Consider the following 22787-nt stretch of genomic DNA (forward strand, 5'->3'; position numbering starts at 1 on the left):
AGTCAGACGCTCAACCGACTGAGCCACCCAGGCACCCCTAGATTCTCTTGACTGTTTTTTAATTAGGTTGTCTTTTTATTATTGAGTTGAAAAAGTTCTTTATATATTCTAGATACAAGTCCTTTATAAATGTAGGATTTGCCAATGTTTTCTCCCATTCTGTGGGTTGTCTTTTCACTTTCTTGATGGTATCACTTGTGGCACAAACGTTTTTTTTTTTAAGTTTACTTATTTTGAGAGAGACAGAGATAGTGCAAGTGGGGGAGGGGCAGAGAGGGAGAGAGAATCCCAAGCAGGCTTTGTGCTGCCAGCGCAGAGCCTGATGTGTGGCTGGAATGCACAAAGCCGCGAGATCATGACACAAGCCAAAACCAAGAGTCAGTCTCTTACCCGACTGAGCCACCCAGGCACCTTTTAGACTTGATTTTGGCATCTTTCTCATAAACCAAATGTCCATAGATGTGTAGGTTCATTCATCCTTCCGTCCCTCCTTTCTTCTTCCTTCCCTTTCTCCCTTCATTATTTAAAACAAAAACTTTATTTATTTTTATTTATTTAAAAGTTTATTTATTTTGAGAGAGAGACAGAGCATGAGCAGGGGAGGGGCAGAGAGAGGGAATCCCAAGCAGGCTCCATGCTGTCAGCATACAGCCCGATGAGGGGCTCAAACTCACGAGCCATGAGATCATGACTTTAGCTAAAATCAAGTCAGATGTTCAACCGACTGAGCCACCTAGGTGCCCCAACAAAAACTTTTTTAAAAGCTCTATGCCCAGTGTGGGGCTTCAAGAGTCATATCCTCTACTGACTAAATCAGCCAGGTGCCCCTGTGTAGGTTCATTCTTTAAAAGCTAGATAGAACTCACCTGGTTCTAGTGACAATTTTAGTGGTAAGTTATAAAATAAAATTTTCGATGAGAATAAAAGTTTTCCATGTCTTAGGTTAATTTCGGTAATTTATATCTTGCTAAAAAATCATCTGGGGGCACCTGGGTGGCTCAGTCGGTTGAGCGTCCAACTTCGGCTCAGGTCATGATGTCACCACTTGTGAGTTTGAGCCCTGCATCAGGCTCTGTGCTGACAGCTCAGGGCCTGGAGCCTGCTTTGGATTCTGTGTCTCCCTCTCTCTCTGACCCTCCCCAACTCACGCTCTCTGTCTCTCAAAAATAAATAAACATTAAAAAAAATCATCTGGGTCTTAAAATTTGTTGTCAGAGTTGATGGATTTAAAAAAATTATTTTAATCTCTGGACAGGTCTTCTTTCTCAACCATCTATATTTTAGCTTTCTCTTTTTCTTTCTTTCTTTTTTTAAATGTTTATTTACTTATTTTGAGAGAGTGCATGCACTCATGCATACACAAGCAGGGGAGGGTCAGATAGAGAGAGAGAGAGAGAGAAAGAGAGAGAGAGAGAGAGAGAATCCCAAGCGGACTTTGTCAGCACAGAGCCCAATTGTGGGACTCTATCGCATGAACTGTGAGATCATGACCTGATGACCTGAGCTGAAATCAAGAGTTGGATGCTTAACTGACCAAACCACCCAGGTGCTCATGTCTTTTTTTCTTAATTAGGCTCTTCAAGGGTTTTCTTATTTTATTGTTTTTTCAAAGTACCAGTTTTTGGATTTGCTATTCTTTCTACTAATTTTTGTTTCCTGTCTCATTAGCTTTACCATTTATCTGCATTAATTCTGTCTTCATGTCTTTTTTATGGATATTATTTTATGGTTCATTTTCCGATTTCTTTTTATTTTTTATTTTTTTTAATGTTTATTTATTTTTGAGACAGAGAGAGACAGAGCATGAACAGGGGAGGGTCAGAGAAAGAGAGAGAGAGACACACAGAATCTGAAGCAGGCTCCAGGCTCTGAGCTGTCAGCACAGAGCCCGACGCGGGGCTCGAACTCACAGACCGTGAGATCACGACCTGAGCTAAAGTCGGACGCTTAACCGACTGAGCCACCCAGGCGCCCCTCTTTTTTTTTTTCAATATTTATTTTTGAGAGAGTTTGTGAGTGCATGGTGTATACGCATGCATGAGTGGGGCAGAGGCAGAGAGGAGGACAGAGGATCCAAAACAGGCTCCATGCTGACAGCACAGATCCTGATGCCGGGCTTGAACTCATGAACCATTAGATCATGACCTGAGCTGAAATCAAGAGTCAGACGCTTAACCAAATGGGCCACCCAGACGCCCCTCATTTTCCAATTTCTTAAAGTGAGCATTAAAAATGCCTTTATTTTTAGGTTCTCTTCTATAATAACAATGATATCTAATACTTTTAATTTTCTGTTAAGTATAATTTTTGCTGTATTTCACATAGATTTGTATTAAATATTCTCCTTTACTGTGCTTTCTTAATGGTCTTGATTCCCTCTCTGATCTCACAGTTATCTACAAGTGTATTTCTCAATTTCCAAGAAGGTTAGAATGTTTTAGTCCTTTTATTAGTTCTAATTTTATTGGATTAAGATCAGGTGATATTGTCCGTAAAATCTCCATTTTTTTTTTCAGTCTGTTAATACTTTCTTTGTGGTCAAGGGCATAACTAATTTTTATAAATGTTCGACAGACTTAAGAGAAAAAAAATTCCTATTAAATTTTTCTATTAATCTTTTAAATTGAGTTTGTTGGTTATATAATTCAAACATTGTATAATCTTACATAATTTTGATTTTGAAAAATGTTTATTAAAAATTTTTTATACTTGGATTTTTATAATAGTGTGAAAAAGTATATGTTCAAGAAAAAGGATCAAAGACAAAATACATAGCAAGGAATGAAAAAAAATAAAATTTCACCTTATCAAAATCTATGACACTACAAAAAATCAATTTTTATGCTAAGCACAATATACCTACTATAGAAAAACTTTCTGCAGGAAAATATGCTTCCTTAGATTCTTTTTCTGTTTTTGTATAAACACACGTTTTGATGCAGTCTAATAAACAAGTACAATACATTTTGACTGAGATAACTATTTTGTCAAGAAATTGCACTTACTCTGGTTGGGAGATTGCTCTGTCGGGGTTTCTGTATCAAAATGTGGACCTGAAGAAGTATAAAGAACTCCTTTATTGTAATTTTCCCATCTTTGAGTTTCTGAGGAAAGAAAAAAAGTTTGCACAACTATTCAAAGTGAGTTCTTTTTGACTATAACACCCTACTTTGTTTCTAAATAGCTTACAGTATATTTGTGGAAATATCTAAATATCTGTAAAGCTATACATGAAAAGATTTTATCTAATAGTATTTCTTAATGTTATTCAGTAACAATAGAATTAAGAACAAATTATAAAACACAGGTCTTCTAATTGTGATTTCTACTCCATATGACTAATGAACATGCTGGGTCCTTAATAAAAAACACTTGTTTTCTGTATAGTTGAAATATTTCATAATTAAAAAAACATTTTTTTAAGTTTCTTTTTTTTGAGAGAGAAAGAGTGAGCAGGGGAGGGGCAGAGAGACAGAGAGAGAGAGAGAGAGAGAGAGCTGATCAGCCTGGGGCTGGATCTCTTGAACTGTGAGATCATGACCTGAGCCGAAATCAAAGACTTGGACACTTAACCGATTGAGCCACCCAAGCTCCCCTAAAAAAATTTAAAAACAAAAAGAGGAAAACAGTTGCAACAGAAACATAAGTATTTTAACATACCTCCTTCAAGCTCTCTTCACAAATAGTGTCTCTGAGGAACTGTGATTCCATTTGACTGTTGTGGTGTGCTAGAGGTAAAGCAAATTCAGGAGATGAACAGGTCAAAACTGAATTGTAAGCTTAATTTTAACCATCATTCAGGTTTATATGTGTGGTTCATTCTATTGAAGATATCCACTAGGATCTTTTGGGGAAGAGAGTCATTTATAGTGCAAAGTATATCACAATTTTAAGGCCCCATTCAATGTTTCTCTTACCGTTTATAGTCTATCACTTCTCAATTTATTAAAATTACTAAGAATTAAAATGAGACTAAATATTTTACTTATCAATTAGCTATAACTCCCAAAAGCTTAAATAAATTTTAAATATCTCCTAAACTGAAATACATTTATTATTAGTCAAGTAAGCAGATGACTTCTATTATTTAGCCTTCATGAAGATCTTACTGCTGAAGTCCAGAGAAGTCCCATCGGCCTTGATCGAATCCAGAGAACTGCTGCAACTACATGGTGTCCTGCTTAGGCTCTTTATTAATACAGTGTTAGCATTTTTATCTATATCCCCTTCAGCATGGTGATCAAAAATCTGAAATTATCAATTAAGGAACATCATCAGCATGAAGTTAGGACTTTGTATACCTATAAATAACTAAATGTTTGTTAAATGCTAACAAATACTACTTCTTAACATAAAACTTATCTATAATTTATATGAAATACCTCAGTAACAAATTAGAATAATAAGCAACTTATTAAACCTTTAAAGTAATTTATTTAAGAATATATAGAAATCACCTTGTGCATTATACCGCATAAGCAAATGGTTTCTCAGATGTGTTTAAGTTAAAGACAGATCCAGTGAGCTGACAAATGTTGACCTATCCAATTATTTAACTACTAGCCACCAGGGTCAGGGCTACCACGCTGAAATAAACCAGCATAGAAAATTGGCTATACATAGTGGCTCTGGCTAGAGCACAAAGAAACTTACTTCCAGGCTTTAGTACTTCTTTCCCCAGGTGACCAACATTCCTTTGGCTGATGTCAAATAAGGGATGTAGTCTTGCTTTTACCATTTTAGCCATTTGACTTTACAGCCTTAAACGCCATTTTCACCTACTACTTACATAAGTTTTGAAGACAACATGTTCTTGGTCTAAATGTTAGAATGTAATCTCCATGAGAACTGATTTTCTTTTCTGTAAATTCTCATTGATTCATTCCCAGCTCCTAAACAAAACCCAGGACACAGCAGATATTCACTATCTACTGAACAAAATAATACTAATTTTTGGGGCGCCTGGGTGGCTCAGTCAGTTGAGAGTCTGACTTCAGCTCAGGTCATGATCTCACAGCTCGTGGGTTCGAGCCCCGTATCAGGCTCTGTGCTGACAGCTCGGAGCCTGGAGCCTGCTTGGACTCTGTGTCTCCCTCTCTCTCTGCCCCTAACCCAACTGCATTGTCTCTGTCTCTTTCAAAAATAAATAAACATTAAAAAAATATTAATAATTTTTATGGAATCTTTTTAGTTTTAAATTTTCTATCACTGATACTACTTCAAAGCTTCATTTCCTCAGGACCTCATATTATAGAAGTACTAAAATAATTTTCTAAGCTCACACACATATTTCTTAATAGCATTTAAACTCTGTTTTCTATCAATCTCTGATACTTTCTAATCTTTATTTCTCCACCTATACAACTCAATTTGAGTGATAGGTTTCATTCTCTCCAAGTTATCTAAATGAGTATTCCTTCAACTTCAAAAAAAAAAAAAAATCTATGACCTCTTTCATAAATTCAGAATCTCACTTCACCTTGAGATACTGGGCTTGACTTAGGCATTCTCTCATTCACTAAAGAAATGGACTCTCAGCTTTCACATATCTTCATTAGCCAAGAAAATTCAAGCAGGCTTTTCTTTATGCAGTTTGCATAACAAAAAGTTGTTTTGTTTTGTTTTTTACCCTCTAGATATTTAGAACACTAAAGATAACTTTTCAAACTACATACACCCTGCCTGGAGATTCTCATATGCAAACACACAATGACAAATTGCACAATTTCAGCATTAATTTTTATATTACTTCCCATTTCATTTTTTTGTGATTTGTCACTTCAAATTGTTAGTCAAATAATTTAACATGCCACACACGATTATTTCCCCAGCCCTATAGTTGGAAATAATCAATTCCTACTCATCAACTTCTGCCTTAAAATTAAAATTCAAGGGCCGCCTGTGTGGCTCAGTCAGTTACTGACTAATGATTTCTGCTTAGGTCATGATCTCAGGGTCATGAGTTAGAGCCCTGAATTGGTGTGGAGGCTGCTTGGGATTCTCTCTTTGCCCCTCCCCTGCTCGTGCACATGTGTTCTCTCTCTCTCAAAATAAATGAATACATATTTAAAAAAATAAATAACATTCCTTAGTTCAAGACAGAGCTTACCTCCTGATCTTGTGGAGTATCACTAAACCTAATCTCACTTTTTCTGATTTTTGTCTCATTCTGAATATCATCTTCTTCTTGTGTCCAGGTTCTTTTTTGGCTATTACTGGTTTCTCTTATTTTATTTTCAGATGGTGAAATCTCTTTTTGATATGTCTCAATCAAAGCCTTTTCCTCAGTTTCTACGATAATAGAGTCTGAGGAATTAATCTCACCAGGGTATATAGGAAGGTTTTCCTCATTTATATATTGAGATGGACTTAAGTTCAGCTTAGTTGCAACAAACTCAATGCTTGATTCCTTACTGAAGACTGGTTGAGTTTCTAAGTGACTTAAATCAGCTGTATCTCCTTGAATCTGCTTCAGGTCATCAATACCAGTGACACTACAGTTTCTCTTATTTGGCAATCTGGGCAAAAATATTCCCAAAGAACGTCTCCTTACTTTATCTTTTACAACTGTGAGTGGCACAGAGACAGTTTCAGTTCCATTATGAGAAATTTTATTTTCTTTATCATCTTCAACATTGCTGGACACTGTGTTAATATTATGTATTTCTGTAGCTTGCTCTATACTCCTATGATTGTGTGCCTTATTTACCAATGCAAGTAATTGTTCTGGAGAAGGTGGTATATGAGCAGTTTGGAAATCTAAAAATTCTTCAGTTTTTCCATTCAAATTATTCAGATCTGATTTGACACTACTAAAACTTGCAGTATTAGATGCAATTTCAGGAGATGATGCTTCTCTAGAATTAGAATGAGTGTGAATAACTTGCTTAGTCAAGTCAGAGTTACTGTGGAAATCTGTATTGTATTTAGCTGCCTGAATATTTTTCCTCAGCTCTTTTTTACAGGCTATAGTATACTGTTGGGCATTATTGAGCATTTTGGACTCATTTGCACATGTGGGTACAGAAGAATTTCCCATAACAATATTTAAATCCTTATTTCCAGTGTTAGACAATACTGTTTCATCTTTATTCACAATTATTTGTCCTTGTTGAGATAATGGAGGTAGCTGGGTTGAGAGATGAGGCTTAGAAGCCACACAGACATCATCAACAAAGGTCATCTTTAAATTATGTTCTGCCTTATCAACAAAGCCCTCCATTTGATCCTTTGGGAGCTTAAAAGATACTCGCTTTGAATTAGGTTTAGTTACCTCCCCTAGATCTTGACTATATATTAAAGTTTGATTAGCTATCACATTTTGGGGCTCCTTAATCAGATCTTGATCTTTGAGCACTGTTATAGCACAGTCTAAGTGTCCTTTGGTAATGGTTTGAGTAACTTCTTCCTCTAACAAAGAACAAGAAGCAGAGAGAGGCAGTCCCTCAGATTTCAAGTAATATTCATTGGCTAAATTGTTTGCATAAACAAGATCGTTTTGCATTGGGCAATTACTGGCTTTCTCATCTTTATCATCTGAGGACATGACATTCCCCTCCAAATTGTCAAAATAGGAAATAGCATTTGGTAAACAGGAATAATTATCACTGGATCCACACATAGCAGTTGCATGACTGTTTGTAAAATCCATGTTTCTTCTATCTGTACTATTTAACTGACAGCTTTCAGTTTTGGCTTTTTCCAATGTATAGGCCTGGTCTACAACTTTCCCCCTGACCTGCTCATCCACAGTCCTATTGAATTTGATCATTTCTAACTGACTTTGACCCCCAGACAATGTATTAATAGTAACAGAGGGTATCACATGATGCTTTTGCTCAGAGTAAACAATTTTGTTTTCTACAGCCAGTGCTTGTTTTTCAGTGAGTTCTTGAATAGAGTGACCATCATTACGAAAAGAAATACCCAAGGTTTTTCCTTTAGCTATTCCAAATTTAGGGCACTCTTGAAGAATTTCCTCTGTGGCTTGACAATCAATGAAAACAGTATGGGATTTGGTAACTTCCAGATCACAGTGATTATCTACAAACATTACAGTTTTGTCCATAGGCCTAGTAGTTATTTTATCTGGTGAGACAGTTTCACATTCTAAGGCAGTTGTGTGACTTCTAGTCATCTCCATGTCATCCTGCCCACATGTATACAAAACAGTTTTAGAAGTTCCTGCCAAAGGCACCAAACGGGAATCCTCTCTATCTTCCAGGACACTTTTGTTACTTATTTTCACTGTACAACTCTGGGTGATATCCATACCATTTTTATCATTTTTGAAAAATGCAGTTTTGTCATTTTTGAGACTAAGGCTTTTCCTTCTCTGACTTTTGCGTGATATAGTATCATTCAGAAGTTCAGGCTTTGGTACATCTTTGTCATTTTTCCAAACGGTTGATTTAGGCACTTCCATGTTATCACCAGCTATAAATCCTACAGCTTTCTCTATAGGACCAATGTTAGGCCATTCTGTCAGTGGTGTTAGCTTGTTGACTTTTGCTGCTGAATGGTCACTTTCACCATTCTCTGGAAAGAAAACACTGTCCTCTGCAGAAGGAAATATCACTCTTGGCTTTTCTGGGCTTTTTCTTTTGCATAGTTCAAAGTCAGGTCTGTCTGTAAGCACAGTCCTATCCTTTGCTTGGTAGTCAATGAAAACAGTGTGGGACTTTGTTATTTCCAGTTCATTGTAATTATCTACAAACATTACAGTTTTGTCAACAGGCCTAGTGATTTCGTCCAGTGAGACAGTTTTACATTCTATAGCAGTTGTGTGACTTCTAGTGACCTCCATGTCATCTTGCCCACACGTATACAAAACAGTTTTAGAAGTTCCTGCCAAAGGCACCAAATGAAAATCTTGTTCATTTAATAAAGGTTTATGATTTATTTCCACTGTAAAACTCTTGGTGATATCCATATCATTCTCATCACCCTCTGAAAATACAATAGTCTTATCAACTTTTAGTCTGCCAACACTTTTCCTTCCACAAATTTTGACATCTTGCTTTTCATTCAGAAATCCAAGTTTCTGTATACTTTTGTCCTCCAACACATCTATGTTATCATTAGAAACAAATACTCCAATTCTCCCTGCAGGAGTTTTACTACATTTTTCGACTTTTACAGCTATCTGTTTGTTTACTGTTGTCAGCTGGCTGTTAGTATTTTCTAAATCAGTCTTACCCAATTCTTGTACCTCAGAAGGACCAAATCCAATGACAACAGTATGACTCTTGGTTAGATCCATATTTTGTTCTTCCTCTGAACAAGTAATTGTCTTGTCATGAGAACAGTCAAGTGTGGGATTGCCTAAACTTTTCCTTAGTGGCTCAGGCAGTTTAGAATTCTGGCCTGGTGCAGATTTCACTGTGTAACTGTTAACAGCAATATTATGATTTTTCATGGTAGACTGTCCTTCTAATACAGAAAATGACTCTGTGGTAGGAAATAAAGGTTGCTGACATAAAACTGTATTTCCACTATTTCCCAGTGTTGCTTGTTTCTCAAGATTTCCACCAGAGTATACCATATTACAGCTTGTTGCTATGTCTTGATTAGCATCAGCTGAGTGAGGAGAATCTTTGTCAAGATAGGGTGCAATCTTGAAAACTTGATCTTTGTCTTTGCCCCAGGTGTCATTTGGGGTGTTTTTAGATATTTTGTCTGGCTGTTGGGATGGTTCCATATGACTTTTGGTCATTTCTTCCCATTCATTTGAAGAGCTTTTGCTTTGACAGTGAAATTTACTGGTATTCTCAGATGTTAGATAGTAAGATGCAAGAGGAACTTGACTTCCTAGGTTAGTTGTGTGGCTTCTAGTCAAATCCATATCTTCATCTGTGAATATTTCAGTCTTTTTGTCAGTCAATGAAAAGGATGAAGAATTTGCCAGGCTCTGCTGTAATCTTCCCTTAAATTCATGAGGAACTGAGCTACAATTTATATTTATTTCCTCATCCTCTGACATGGTTTTGAGATTTTGGAGCATCATTTCTTTTTCAGATACTCGTGTGTCTGCTCTCTGTATGTTTGTCTGATCTTGTTTAAAAATCTGATTATCTATTGCAACTGTATGACTCCTGGTAATGTCCATGCTATCCTCTCCTAAATAAACAGTTTTCTCTGTGACAACAGACATAATATCTGGATTGGGATATATTTTAGAATAATTACTCTCATTCTTCAGTAAATTTTTCTCTTCTCTCATACCTGAGAGACACTTGGTTAGTTCCATAGCATCATTACTGCTAGAACAGAAAAATGTTTTATGATCTTGAGTAGCTGGGCTCACACATAGAGATTCTGGGATCATGGCCAATGTTCTGGCATCTTGGTTAGAAGTCTGTGTGACTATGTGAGCTTCTGTCTCTGTAATAGGACTTCTGATAGTATGTATTTCACCCTTAGGGTTGAAAGAAGGGTCTTGAAAAGCAGCACTCAGTTTATTCTTTAAGAATGTCTTCTTTCCTGGAGCTTTAGTTCCATAAGCTGTTGGAATATCCATCATGACATTCTGAGTTTGATTTTCTGTATTAGATAAATTATCTGCTGAGGGCAAATTCTGGATAGTGTGATTAACTGTCAAGTCCATAAAGTCATTGCCATAAATTGTAATATCATCACCTTTAAATTCCCTTAAGCTGGTCTCACTGGATGTGGGAACCAAAGTCTGAATATTGGCTGTATGACACTGGGTGAAATTCATCTCATCATCTTGTTCTCTAAAGATTCTAGTCATATTATTGCTATTTTCATCTACCCTAAGAGATACATGCATTTGATGTACAGAAGAGGCCCTATGTGATTCTTTGGGATGAACAGATATCTCAAAATTTTCTTTATCCGGTCCTGTTAAAGCATTAGATTTTCCTGTTTTCAATCTTTTTATGAAGTCATTAAAATTTATTTTCTTTTCTGAAGAAGTGCTTTGATCCATGGAAAAATTTAATTCCTTTTTCATTCCTAAATCCTTAGTATGGAGCTTTAAGTTAGCCAGAAATGATGTGGTATCTATCTTAGTGGATTTTTCACTTTTGGTACAATCTAAAAGGCCTTTGGTAATCATCACAGTGTGACTTGTTGTTAGATCCATCTGGTTTTCATCTGAAAAGACGACTGTCTGGTCATGTGCATGTTTCTTTTCATGGCTGTGTTCTGCAACTGAAATCTATAATGAAAGCAAAATGTAGGAGATTAGATCAAATGCAAACTTTTAGAAAGGTATTTTATAACATGTACTATATACAGAGTACTATATAAACAATCCTCAACGATGGTTTCATGATATACTGTTTGTCTGAATCAGTGACATGGTATGTAGCATATTTTTGCACAAATTGAAAGTTCAAGGTTAATTATACACCTACTAGAACGACTAAAACATGAAAAAGACTGACGATGTCAATTATAATAAAAATTCTAATTACTAATTAGATAGGTCATTCTCATGCTAAATAAAAAAGACTGAGAAAGGGATAAGTGCATGATAGCTAATTTATAGTATGCTCTACTCTTAGAAGTTAAGTTCTTTTTGAATCTTAAAGCAGTGGTTTTATTTGTAAGGATACAGCCTAACTTCTTGCTACTCAAAGTACGGTCCGTGCACTAGTATCATCAGGAGATTAGAAGTAAAGAATCACAGGGCCTGCGCCAGATGTACTGGAAAAGTATCTATATTTCAACAAAATCTTGAGTTCATATGCTCATTACAGTTTGAGAAGTCCTGATATAATTAATATATTTCCCTATTATTTATACTGGTTGTGACTGAACTGCCCTTAGTTAACTGAAAAGGTAAGAAGTTTTCCAGTCTATGCTGGTCCACTTTGGTAATTAACCACTAAATCATGCCATTACCATTAATGTTTTTGTGTGTTAACTATCAAGGGAGACTAAAATATAAAGGCACATGCATGAACTCATACCTCTCTCTGTTGCATCTGAGACTGAATGGGAGCACAAAGCAATGTGTTCATTCCTATTGAAAAAGAAGAAAAAACTATAGTCAATAAGAAAAAAATATATTATCAAGAGCCTGATTTTTCTTTCCTTAGGTTCTTTATCATTTATGAATATTTACTTAGTATTATCAGTTACTAAGCCCTTCATAAGAACTTAGGTATTAAATTTCATTGACTTCCAATTGTCCCATTTTAGGGACAGAGAGATCAGCGATTATTATATTCTCTATGTGACTGAAATATTTTTAGAATGTGGTAAATTTGTTTTATCAAAGTTTATTTATTTATTTTGAGAGACAGAGAGCAAGTGAAGGAGAGGCAGAGAGAGGGAGAGAATCCCAAGCAGGCTCCACGCTCAGCATGGAGCCCAATGCGGGGCCCAATCTCACAGCTGTGAGATTATGACCTGAGCCAATATCAAGAGTTAGATGCTTTGGGGTGCCAGGGTGGCTGTCGGTTGAGTGACTGACTTTGGCTCAGGTCATGATCTCATGGTTTGTGAGTTCGAGCCCCGTGTGGGGCTCTGTGCTGACAGCTCGGAGCCTGGAGCCTGCTTGATTCTGTGTCTCCCTCTCTCTCTGCCCCTCCCCCACTCATGCTCGGTCTCTGTCTCAGAAATAAATAAACATTAAAAAAAAAAAAAAAGAGTTAGACACTTAACCAACTGAGCCACTCAGGCACTCCTAGGATGTAGTGATTTAAAAAAAAAAATTTTTTTTTTAATGTTTATTTATTTTAGAGACAGAGAGACAGAGCACAAGCAGGGGAGGGGCAGAGAGAGCCAGAGACAGAATCTGAAGCAGGCTGCAGGCTCTGAGCTGTCAGCACAGAGCCAGACGCGGGGCTCGAACCCACAAACCAGGAGATCATGACCTGAGCTGAAGTCAGACACCCAACCGACTAAGCCACCCAAGCGCCCCACAGATGTAGTGATTTTAAAGGGGGAACTGTAAAGTTGGAAAGTTTGGAATACTTTTTTTTTCCCTCCATTTTATTTTTATTCTCTGGATAGTAGAGGTTACATGGGAAAGAATACCCAGCTGATGAGATAGATATGTTAGAGTAAGGAGTAATTGGGTGGCTCAGTTGGTTGAATGTCAGACTCTTGGTTTCAGCTCAGGTCATGGTCCCAGGGTCATGGGATTCAGCCCCATATCAAGCACTGCAGGGAGCCTGCCTGAGATTCTCTCTCTCTCTCTGTCCCTCTCCCTGACTCACGCGCATTCTCTCTCATAAAAAAATAAAATAAAATAAATGAAATGTTAGATAAAGATTTTGAAGCATCTGTTATTTTATGTTAAAGAATCTAAAAATTTTTTTTTAATGTTTATTTATTTTTGAGAGACAGAGCATGATCAGGGGAGAGGCACAGAGAGAGACACAGAATCCAAAGCAGGCTCTAGGCTCTGAGCTGTCAGCACAGCCCAACGTAGGGCTCGAACTCACAAACCCCGAGATCATGACCTGAGCTGAAGTCGGACACTTAACCAACTGAGCCACCCAGGTGCCTCTATGTTAAAGGATCTAGATGCTTCCATGATGAGATGTGCGTTTTATAAAAAATAACTCCAGAGAAGAAGAAAGTAGATTTAAGAGAAGATGAACCAATGAGGAGCTGCTACAATATTGCAGATATAAAGAGGATGAAAATTTATGTTTGGGTAAGAGAAAATGAGAATGAAAATAAGAGATTAGACTCAAGACTTTTTGAATTGAAATATAAAGATTTAGGTCACAAATGGACTTTCGAAATAGGAAGGGATTGAAGACGCTATATAAAACAGGAAATACATTTTATAATACTTAAATTTAAAGGCAAATCTTTAGACCATTTTTTTAAGTTTTTATTTAAATTCCAGTTAGCAAGGTGGTTAACATACAGTGTAATATTAGTTTCGGGTGTACAATATAGTGATTCAACACTTCCGTACAACACTGGTACACATCACAAAAATCTTTAGAACATTTTAAAGTGTTTATAGCAGGGCACCTGGATGGCTCTATCAGACATTAAGCATCCAACTTCAACTCAGGTCATGATTTCACAGTTTGTGAGTTCGAGCCCCACATCGGGCTCTGTAATAACATAACACCTCAGAGCCTGGAGCCTGCTTCAGATTCTTTGTCTCCCTCTCTCTCTGCCCTTCCCCTGTTCATTCTCTGTCTCTCAAAAATAAATAAACATTAAAAAAAGTTTTAAAGAGTTTATGGCAACCCTGATTGAATATGATGAAGTAATTATAGGCTTTTTTATTTAAAAAATTTTTTAACATTTTATTCATTTTTGAAAGACAGAGTGTGATTGGGGTCGGGGCACAGAGAGAGACAGACACAGAATCTGAAGCAGGCTCCAGACTGAGCTATCACACACACAGAGCCCGACGTGGGGCTCAAACTCATAGACTGCGAGTTCATGACCTGAGCTGAAGTTGAATGCTCAACTGACTGAGCCACCCAGGTGCCCCATTATAGGTTTTTTGTTCAAAGTCTTACTTATATATCAAGCTTTCATTCATTTATCCAACAAATATTTACTCAGAACCCATTATATGCCTCAAAACTCAACTACCTACCAAGGCACAAAGAATAAACAAAATTTCTGGACTCAGAGTTCCTAGTTTAATAAGACAGCCAGAAGTAAATACCTGAAATACAATGTGTAAATTCTACAAAAGACTGAGACATAAAAGGTATGGTATGATAGTACAAGACAGAGTGATTCCTTGGTTTTTGTCAGAGAAGGCTCCATTTAACCCAGTACTACTTAGTGTGTGGTGCCAATCTGTGAACTGCCTGTTACCAATTCATGATGAAATAAGGAGCTTGCAACCAATGTAAATCATGTGATATTTCCTTCATCAAGAAAGTTTTACTAAGAAAAAAAATGTCACCTAACTCAACAGTAGCTTACTGCCAGAGTTGATTTACATTATAGTGCAAGTTCCTTTTCTGTCATGGACTATAACACTTTGTGGACTGGCTATTTTTTTTTTTTTTTAAGATTTTATTTTTAAGTAATCCCTAAACCCACTGTGGGGATCAAACTCACAATCCTGAGATCAAGAGTTGCATACTCCACTGACTGACCCAGCCAGGCACACTGGACTGGCTATTTTGAATAGGACTGAAATTAAGCTAAGTGAAAAACTAAGTTAAGTGAAAAATGAGAAGACCGATAGGCAATTTGGAATAGGAAGGTCACTTCAGATAAAAGAAACAGCATTTATAAATGGATACAGGCAGAAAAAAAGTCAACATGGAGAACTATAAATACTTTTTCATGGGCTAGAACAAAGTATGTCTATAAAGGGCAGGAGATAAGACTGGAGAAGTTGGGGCACCTGGGTGGCTCAGTTGGTTAAGTGTCTGACTTCAGCTCATGCCATAATCTCATGGTTTATGAGTTTGAGCCTCATGTCGAGCCCCACGTCAGGCTCCACGCTGACAGTGTGGAACCTGCTTGGAATTCTCTCTCCTTCTCTCTCTCTGCCCCTCCCAACTCACACTTTCTCTCTTTCTCTCTCTCTCTCTCAAGAATTAAAAAAAAAAAAAAAAAAAAAAGCTTAAAAAAAAAAAAAGATTGGAGAAGACCAGCCAAATTAGAAAGGGCTAAGCCTATGCCAAAGAGGTGGGTTTTATCCTATAAGCAAAAAAAGTGTCATTGAACAATTTTAAGTCAGTGGGTAATATCAGATTTAGAAATATATAAAATGGTTCATAAGGATAAGAAACTAAGTACAATAGTACCCCACAAAAGAATAATGATTTGCAGGTAACAGATTTGCAGGACATTTAGGATAAAGAATAGAGTGAAACCAAGTGGATATGGGGAATGAGGAAAAGTTCAAAAATGACTCAACTCCTGACTGGAGTGAATGACTGAGTGTGAATCCAAAAATAGAGAAAACAAGAGGAACAGCAAGTCTGGCAGAAATAACAGAAGTTTGCAAAATATCAAAGTGAAGATTTTGTGTAAAGAACAGAGTTCTCTTTACATTTTTTCCCACAGTTCTTTTACACATTATTTTGTCAGAAATTTGGATAAAGAGAAAGGTATGTGGTAAGAAAAGTATTGTGGTCATACTCACCAGTAATCTCACAGTAGTTATCTTCTGGATTCTTGTTCCTAAAAATTAAAAAGTATTTTCAAAATCTATACCCCAAACAATTACCAAGTATCACAACAGTTAGAAAGGGTAGGGAAGGTCTAAGGATTTCATAGGGTGACTGGCAGAAAAATACAAAGACAGCCTTTAAAAAGACTCCTCTGACGGAAAAAATTACAAGGCAATTAAAGGACCCTTTTCAGATTGGTCTTAAGGCCTTGTTAATTTCAAGGATACTATAAAAATATGCTTAATATATGCCACTGTTTTTTTCAAAAAAACAACCTATAAAGCGACTCATTTTCTAGAAATTCATCCTGAAAACCAAACAAAAAAAAGGTAAAACAACCCAAATGTCCATCAATAGGCAGCTGACTAAATGCTGATGCAGACATACAACAAATTATAAAAGATTGAGGTATATCTATATATAACAACATGGAAAGTGTTACAAGACATACTATTAAATGTTCTCATTTTTGTCTTAAAAAAAAAACTAAAGATAAACATCACTTGGAAATACATTTAAATTTCTGCAAGGACATCCAAAATTATCAACAGTGGTTAACTGTGAAAAGCCTAAGCTTAGAGTATTTTCTGCATCAGTATATAAGAAGAATCTTTTTTTCCAGCTCAACAGTAGTCAATTACACGGAAAATTTGTGATTTATTTAACCAGTCCCTTACTGATGGATCTTGAGGATCTTTCACGTCTTTTGCTATTACATAAATGCTGCAGTGAATAATCTTACATGTTTATCATTTCAAACATTTACAAATATCTTGATGAAATAAATTCCCAGGCATGAAATTGCTGAGTCAAAGGACATGTATATTTAAAATTTTGAATGATACTGCCAGCTGCCTTCTTCAATTTACATCCACTAACAATGAGTGACTTTTTACCTATATTCTCAGACGATTAGATGAAAAATTATATCTCATTAACAGTCTTTGTATTTCTCTTATGATGAATGAAAATAAACATCTTTTCATTTGTGCAAGAGCTATTGGTATTTATTTTTCTCTATATTATGATAAGAAGGACTAATTTAATGAAAAAATCTGAAAACTTGGTATTGTCTTGTATTAGCTGTTGTATTTAAGAATTTATATGTGAAAGCAGAGTGTTTCATCACTCTGTTAAAAAGATAAGCTGGACAATGCACACACTTATGAGAGAAAGTAGTATATTAAATTCTGCAAAGAATCTGTTTTCTGAATTAACCCTAAGTATTCCACAAAAGGGACACAAAAATAAAAACAAAAAAAATTTAATTTAAAAAACACTGCATTTAACACGGATAAAGAGCTTTTAAAATATAATGTGAATCACATTTTCTTTACTTACTGTATAAATAGAACATTTTCTCCTGCATCTGTTTCTAAAAATAAAATAGAAATTAAATTTGTTCAAGGATACACTGATAAAACATTAGAAAAATTAATAGCAATTAAAAAAAAGAAATTACTAAATACCCACCTTACTTTCTGCCTCTCATGGCTCAAGTTACACTTATTTTAAAATAAATTTAAAAAAATATATTTTTATTTATTTTTTTTTTTAATTTTTTTTTCAACGTTTTTTATTTATTTTTGGGACAGACAGAGACAGAGCATGAACGGGGGAGGGGCAGAGAGAGAGGGAGACACAGAATCGGAAACAGGCTCCAGGCTCCGAGCCATCAGCCCAGAGCCTGACGCAGGGCTCGAACTCACGGACCGCGAGATCGTGACCTGGCTGAAGTCGGACGCTTAACTGACTGCGCCACCCAGGCGCCCCTATTTTTTTATTTATTTTTGAGAGAGAGACAGAACACGAGCAGGGGAGGAACAGTGAGAGAGGGAGACACAGAATCCAAAGCAAGTTCCAGGCTCTGAGCTGTCAGCACAGAGCCCGATGCGGGGCTCAAACTCACTGTGAGTTCATGACCTGAGCTGAAGTCGGATGCTTAACCGACTGAGCCACCCAGGTGCCCAGCAAGTTATACCTTTTAAGCAGTGAAATAGACAGTAAGTTTATTAAGTTTTATCAATTACCTGGTTAAATGGCAACAGTGAAATTTTAAAGTTCATTTATTTTGAGAGAGAGCATGTACATGCACAGGTGCACACAAGCAGGAGAGAGGCAGAGAGAGGGAGAGAGAGAATCCTAAGCAGGCTCCATGTTCAGCACAGAGCCCAACTTGGGGCTCGAATCCATGACTGTGAGATCATGACCTGAACTGAAACCAAGAGTTGGACACTCAAAAAACTGAGCCACCCACGTGCCCCAGCCACAGGAAAATTTTATAGAAAACAGATTTAGCAGAGATTGCAATAACATATTTACCTGTAATTTCTGACTTTACTATTTTCATATGAGACTCTGTCTGGAATACTCTAGAAAAGAAAATAAAGATTAGTGAAAATCTGTAATTTTTAATTAGAACCCTATGGTGCTAACTTATAGTCTTGACATAGGTAAAGATAATTGATTTCAGCTTCCTCTTTGCTATATTATATACTATTAATTTTTCAAATGTCAAAATTCACTTACATTAAAATCTGTTATGGTTTTTTAATGAACTCTGACAAAAATCATTATTTTATTCCTTTTAATAACCTAAAATATTCATTTTATTCAACAGAGCATTTATTATGCACTCACTATATACTTGATGCTATATACTAGAGTCTGATAGATGATCCTTGACCTCAAGGAGTTTTCACTGTAAGTAGAGAGCTGGAACAGTGATTGTCAACATTACTTTACTGAACTTTTTATTTTATTTTATATTTTTTACATTTATTTATTTTTGATAGACAGAGAGAGACAGAGCACAAGTGGGGGAGGGGCAGAGAGAGAAGGAGACAGAATCTGAAGCAGACTCCAGGCTCCGAGCTGTCAGTACAGAGCCTGACGCATGGCTCCAACTCACAAACTGCGAGATCATGACCTGAGCCGAAGTCAGACGCTTAACTGACTGAGCCACCCAGGTGCCCCTACTAAACTTTTTTTATTAACAGTTCCGATAAGATAGCATGGACTCCAGAGGAAGGGACCTCTTTTCATTGGGAGGATTAAGCTTCTGAAGAAGCAGCATTGATATCTGCCTTGAATAATCTGGCTAGTTCATTTTTATTTTAATATGAAGTATCATTCATTACTGATAAGCTCTTTTTGTTGTTGTTGGAGAGACAGCGTGTGTACCCCAAGAACCTCTTCTTTAAAATTTCAAAAGTTTAAATTACAAAAAGCAGTGAACATCTGCATGCATACAGTGTGACAAGCCCTCTGCTATGTTGTTTATATGCATTTTAATGATTATAACAATTACCATGTTGTTTTATAGATGTAGATACTAAAGGTCATAAAAGTTAAGTAACCCCCAAAGTCATAGAGCTAGTAAGTGGCAGAGCCAAAATGCAAACCCAAATCTGACTTCAAAACCTGAGCTTATAACTACCAAGCTATCCTAGAAACAATTTTTCTTCAAATGATTTACAATAGAAATAGAAGCCTTTTTATTCAATATGACCAGGATCAGTAGTTGGCCAATTAATTAAAAAAAAAAAAAGCCTTTAAAAATAAGGAATCATAACTGATCCATACACACCTTACACATTAAAAAATTTTAAACATAAGTGGATTTTAATTTGCAAATCTCCGAATGTCAATCTGAGGACTTTACTTTGAGTGGATCTATAGGTTCAATTTTAGTGTTTTTATCAAGAGGAATAAACAAATAAACTTTCAAGTAATATGAACACAGAATCCTTCTAAATTTTCATGAAAGATTTCCCTATGGTTGTCTCAGCCATACCAAATTTGAAAGTACTTTTAAAAATAAATTCACCTTTATCAACGTTTTCCCTAGCTGTTCATTACAACTTTCACAGAAATAATGATCTTTGTCTTTGAATTCATTTTCATCAGTTTATCTAATATTAAATTAAGTTATACAATTACAACAACTTCAAGCAGATGAACAAGACAAATACTTCTTGGAAAGCCTACCAATCAAGTCTCAGGAACTGAAGTTTATGGACAGGAAAGGTCAGTGATATCTATACTGTAGATATCAGTATATTTTACAAGGGGGATGGAGAATATAGGTTATTCTAATAATTTAGTGAGGTGGGAGTTATTAAGAGAGTTTTTACTATGCTTGTTTCTACATCTAAAATCTTGTAATTCTTTTTCAATTAATCTTTTAACAAAGAATACTTTCTTGAAACACTATTTATACATTGTTTAATAGTATTTAAATTGACACTGCGCTAACATACATTACCTTATTTTGGCCATGCAATAACACTAACAGATATGTGAGGACTATTATTTCCATCCTAAAAAAGTAGGAAACTGATGTTCTTTAAGAGACTTGCTAGGGACTATGCAGTAATAAGCAAGAACTTGTTCCAGGTTTTTTGGTTTAGAACCTCAAATTCCTTTTAACATCCCAGAGCCATTGCAGGAAAGTAAGTATAATGAGTAGATTATAACCAAGGAAAGGAAAGGGTGGGCTAGGTTTAACAGTAACAGGGAAAGGTAATCAGAAGCAGTGGAAAAAGCAGGAGACTAGGAATCAGGAGACCTATATTATAGCTGTTGGCTCTGTCACTACCTATGTTACCTTAGGAAAGTTATATCACTTCTCTGGCTTCAATCTTCTCACTAAAACGTGAAGAGTTTGGACTATTACTGTCTCTCTAACATTACTTCTAATTTCACTTTTTTTTTTTTAAAGTAAACTTTCCCCCCAGTGTGGGGTTTGAATTCACAACCCCAAGATTAAGAGTCGCATACCCTACCAACTAAGCCAGTCAAGAGCTCCAGATTACTTCTAACTTTAACATTCTATCATCCTTAACACATATTTAAGTAAAAAATGCTGTTATTTTCTCCTGGACAGATAGTAAAAGAATCCTATCTCAGTTACCCCTGTTTCCAAAGTTCCCTGTTAATTCTAGGAACATGTTTTTTATTAGCCAAACTCACTATAAAACGAATAAAATAAACAGAATAAGCAACAAATCTAAAAAACAAGGAAAACAGGAAGAGAACCATTATAACAATCAGATAGACCTAAAAAATATAGTCTAATCCCACAAATAATAAGGGTAACTAGAGGAAAAAGAAAATACCAGCAATGTGAAAAATGTAAGAAGACATAATAATATGATTAAGAACGGTCTGATGAAAAATAGTCAAGAGTCTGAGCCCTACCTCTTTGTATGTGTGTGTATGTATGTGTGTACTTTCTTTATCCATTCATCTATTGATATACACTTGGGATGCTTCCATATATCTTTTCTATTATATATATACATTTTTTTTTCAAATTTTGACTTGAATTCTAGTTAACCTATAGTGTACTATCGGTTTCAGTAGAATTTAGTGATTCATCACTTACATATTAACACCCAGTACTCATTGTAACAAGTACCCTCCTTAATACCCACTACCTGTTTAGCCCATCCCCAACCCAACTCCCTCCATCAACCCTTAGTTTGTTCTCTACTGTTAAGAGTCAGTTAAGGTCTGCTCCCTGCCCCAGTTTTTCCCTTCCCATATGTTCATGTTTTGTTTCCTAAATTCCACATATATGGTATTTGTCTTTCATGGACTTATTTTACTTAGCATAATACACTCTAGCTCCATCCAGATCATTGCAAATGGCAAGATTTCATTCTTTTTGATGGCTAATTAATATTCCATTGTACATATGTGCCACATCTTCTTTATCCATTCATCAGTCAAAGGACACTTGGGCTCTTTCCATAGTTTGGCTATTGTTGATAATGCTGCTCTAAACATCAAGGTGCATGTAGCCCTTCAAATCTGTATTTTTGTATCCTTGGGTAAATAACCTGCAACTGCTGGATCATAGGGTAGTTCTATTTTTAACTTTTTGAGAAACCTCCACAGTGTGTTCCAGAGTATGAGCCCTACCTCATAATAGGTATGGAAACTTGAGCAAGTTACTCAAGCTAAGCCTCAGTTTCCTTATTCATAAAATGAGATGATTGTTAGGATTCAATGAGTAATACTGAGGCTCAGTTGGATGGGTGACAAACTCTTGATTTCGGCTCAGATCATGACCTCATGGTTCATGGGACTGAGTCCTGCATCTGAGTGTGCAGCCTGCTTAGGATTCTCTCTCTCCCTCTCTCTGCCCCTCCTCTGCTCATGCACGCGTGCACTCTCTCTCCCTCAAAATAAATAAACTTGAAAAAAAACAACAGAAATAGACAAGACTGCTTAACTCAGGCTCTAACTAAAACCCATTGTGCTTATTTATTATTGCACTTTTTTAAGACATTGACGAAGGTGCTTTGCAATGACCTGGAACTTTCCAAGATACCAAACAAAAAAAGCCCTGATAGCAAGGGAATGCCTAGAAGACGACACCCCAGTGTCCCCTTTTCTGCCCATGATCATAGGCTGAACACACACCAATCCCCATCCATGATCACGTGCTGTTTGTCTTCTTTCATGTACTGCTGAATCCCTCCCTGTAAAACTCTAGGTGTCTATCCTGTGGGTGGAGAGGTCAGTTGTTAAGGCTGGAGCTTGCCACTTTCCCTGACTGTCAGCACTTGAAATAAATTTCTCCCTTTCTCTTTTCCAAACCCTTGTCTCTTGAGTTACTGGCTTCTCTTGTGATGAGTTTATCCAAGTTTGTTGGGCAACACCATTGGCAAACTTAGCCAGGAGCTA

General features: G+C 36.3%; 1 protein-coding gene across 1 annotated transcript in view; it reads right to left on the reverse strand.

The window, feature by feature from the left end:
* Window positions 1–22787, reverse strand: part of KNL1 (kinetochore scaffold 1) — a 61522-nt gene that overhangs the window by 24127 nt on the left and 14608 nt on the right. The window contains exons 5-12 of the mRNA XM_047075309.1: window positions 18414–18463; window positions 17433–17466; window positions 16064–16101; window positions 11940–11992; window positions 6110–11182; window positions 4110–4248; window positions 3661–3728; window positions 3006–3104 (exon numbers count right to left, since the gene is read on the reverse strand). Of these exons, the coding sequence (XP_046931265.1) occupies window positions 3006–3104; window positions 3661–3728; window positions 4110–4248; window positions 6110–11182; window positions 11940–11992; window positions 16064–16101; window positions 17433–17466; window positions 18414–18463 (5554 nt within the window). The remainder of the gene's footprint in view (window positions 1–3005; window positions 3105–3660; window positions 3729–4109; window positions 4249–6109; window positions 11183–11939; window positions 11993–16063; window positions 16102–17432; window positions 17467–18413; window positions 18464–22787) is intronic.

This window comes from Lynx rufus, unplaced genomic scaffold, assembly GCF_022079265.1.
Source record: "Lynx rufus isolate CCGP_SWC_20201006 ecotype Redwood Valley unplaced genomic scaffold, mLynRuf1.p SCAF_13, whole genome shotgun sequence".
NCBI lineage: Eukaryota > Metazoa > Chordata > Mammalia > Carnivora > Felidae > Lynx > Lynx rufus.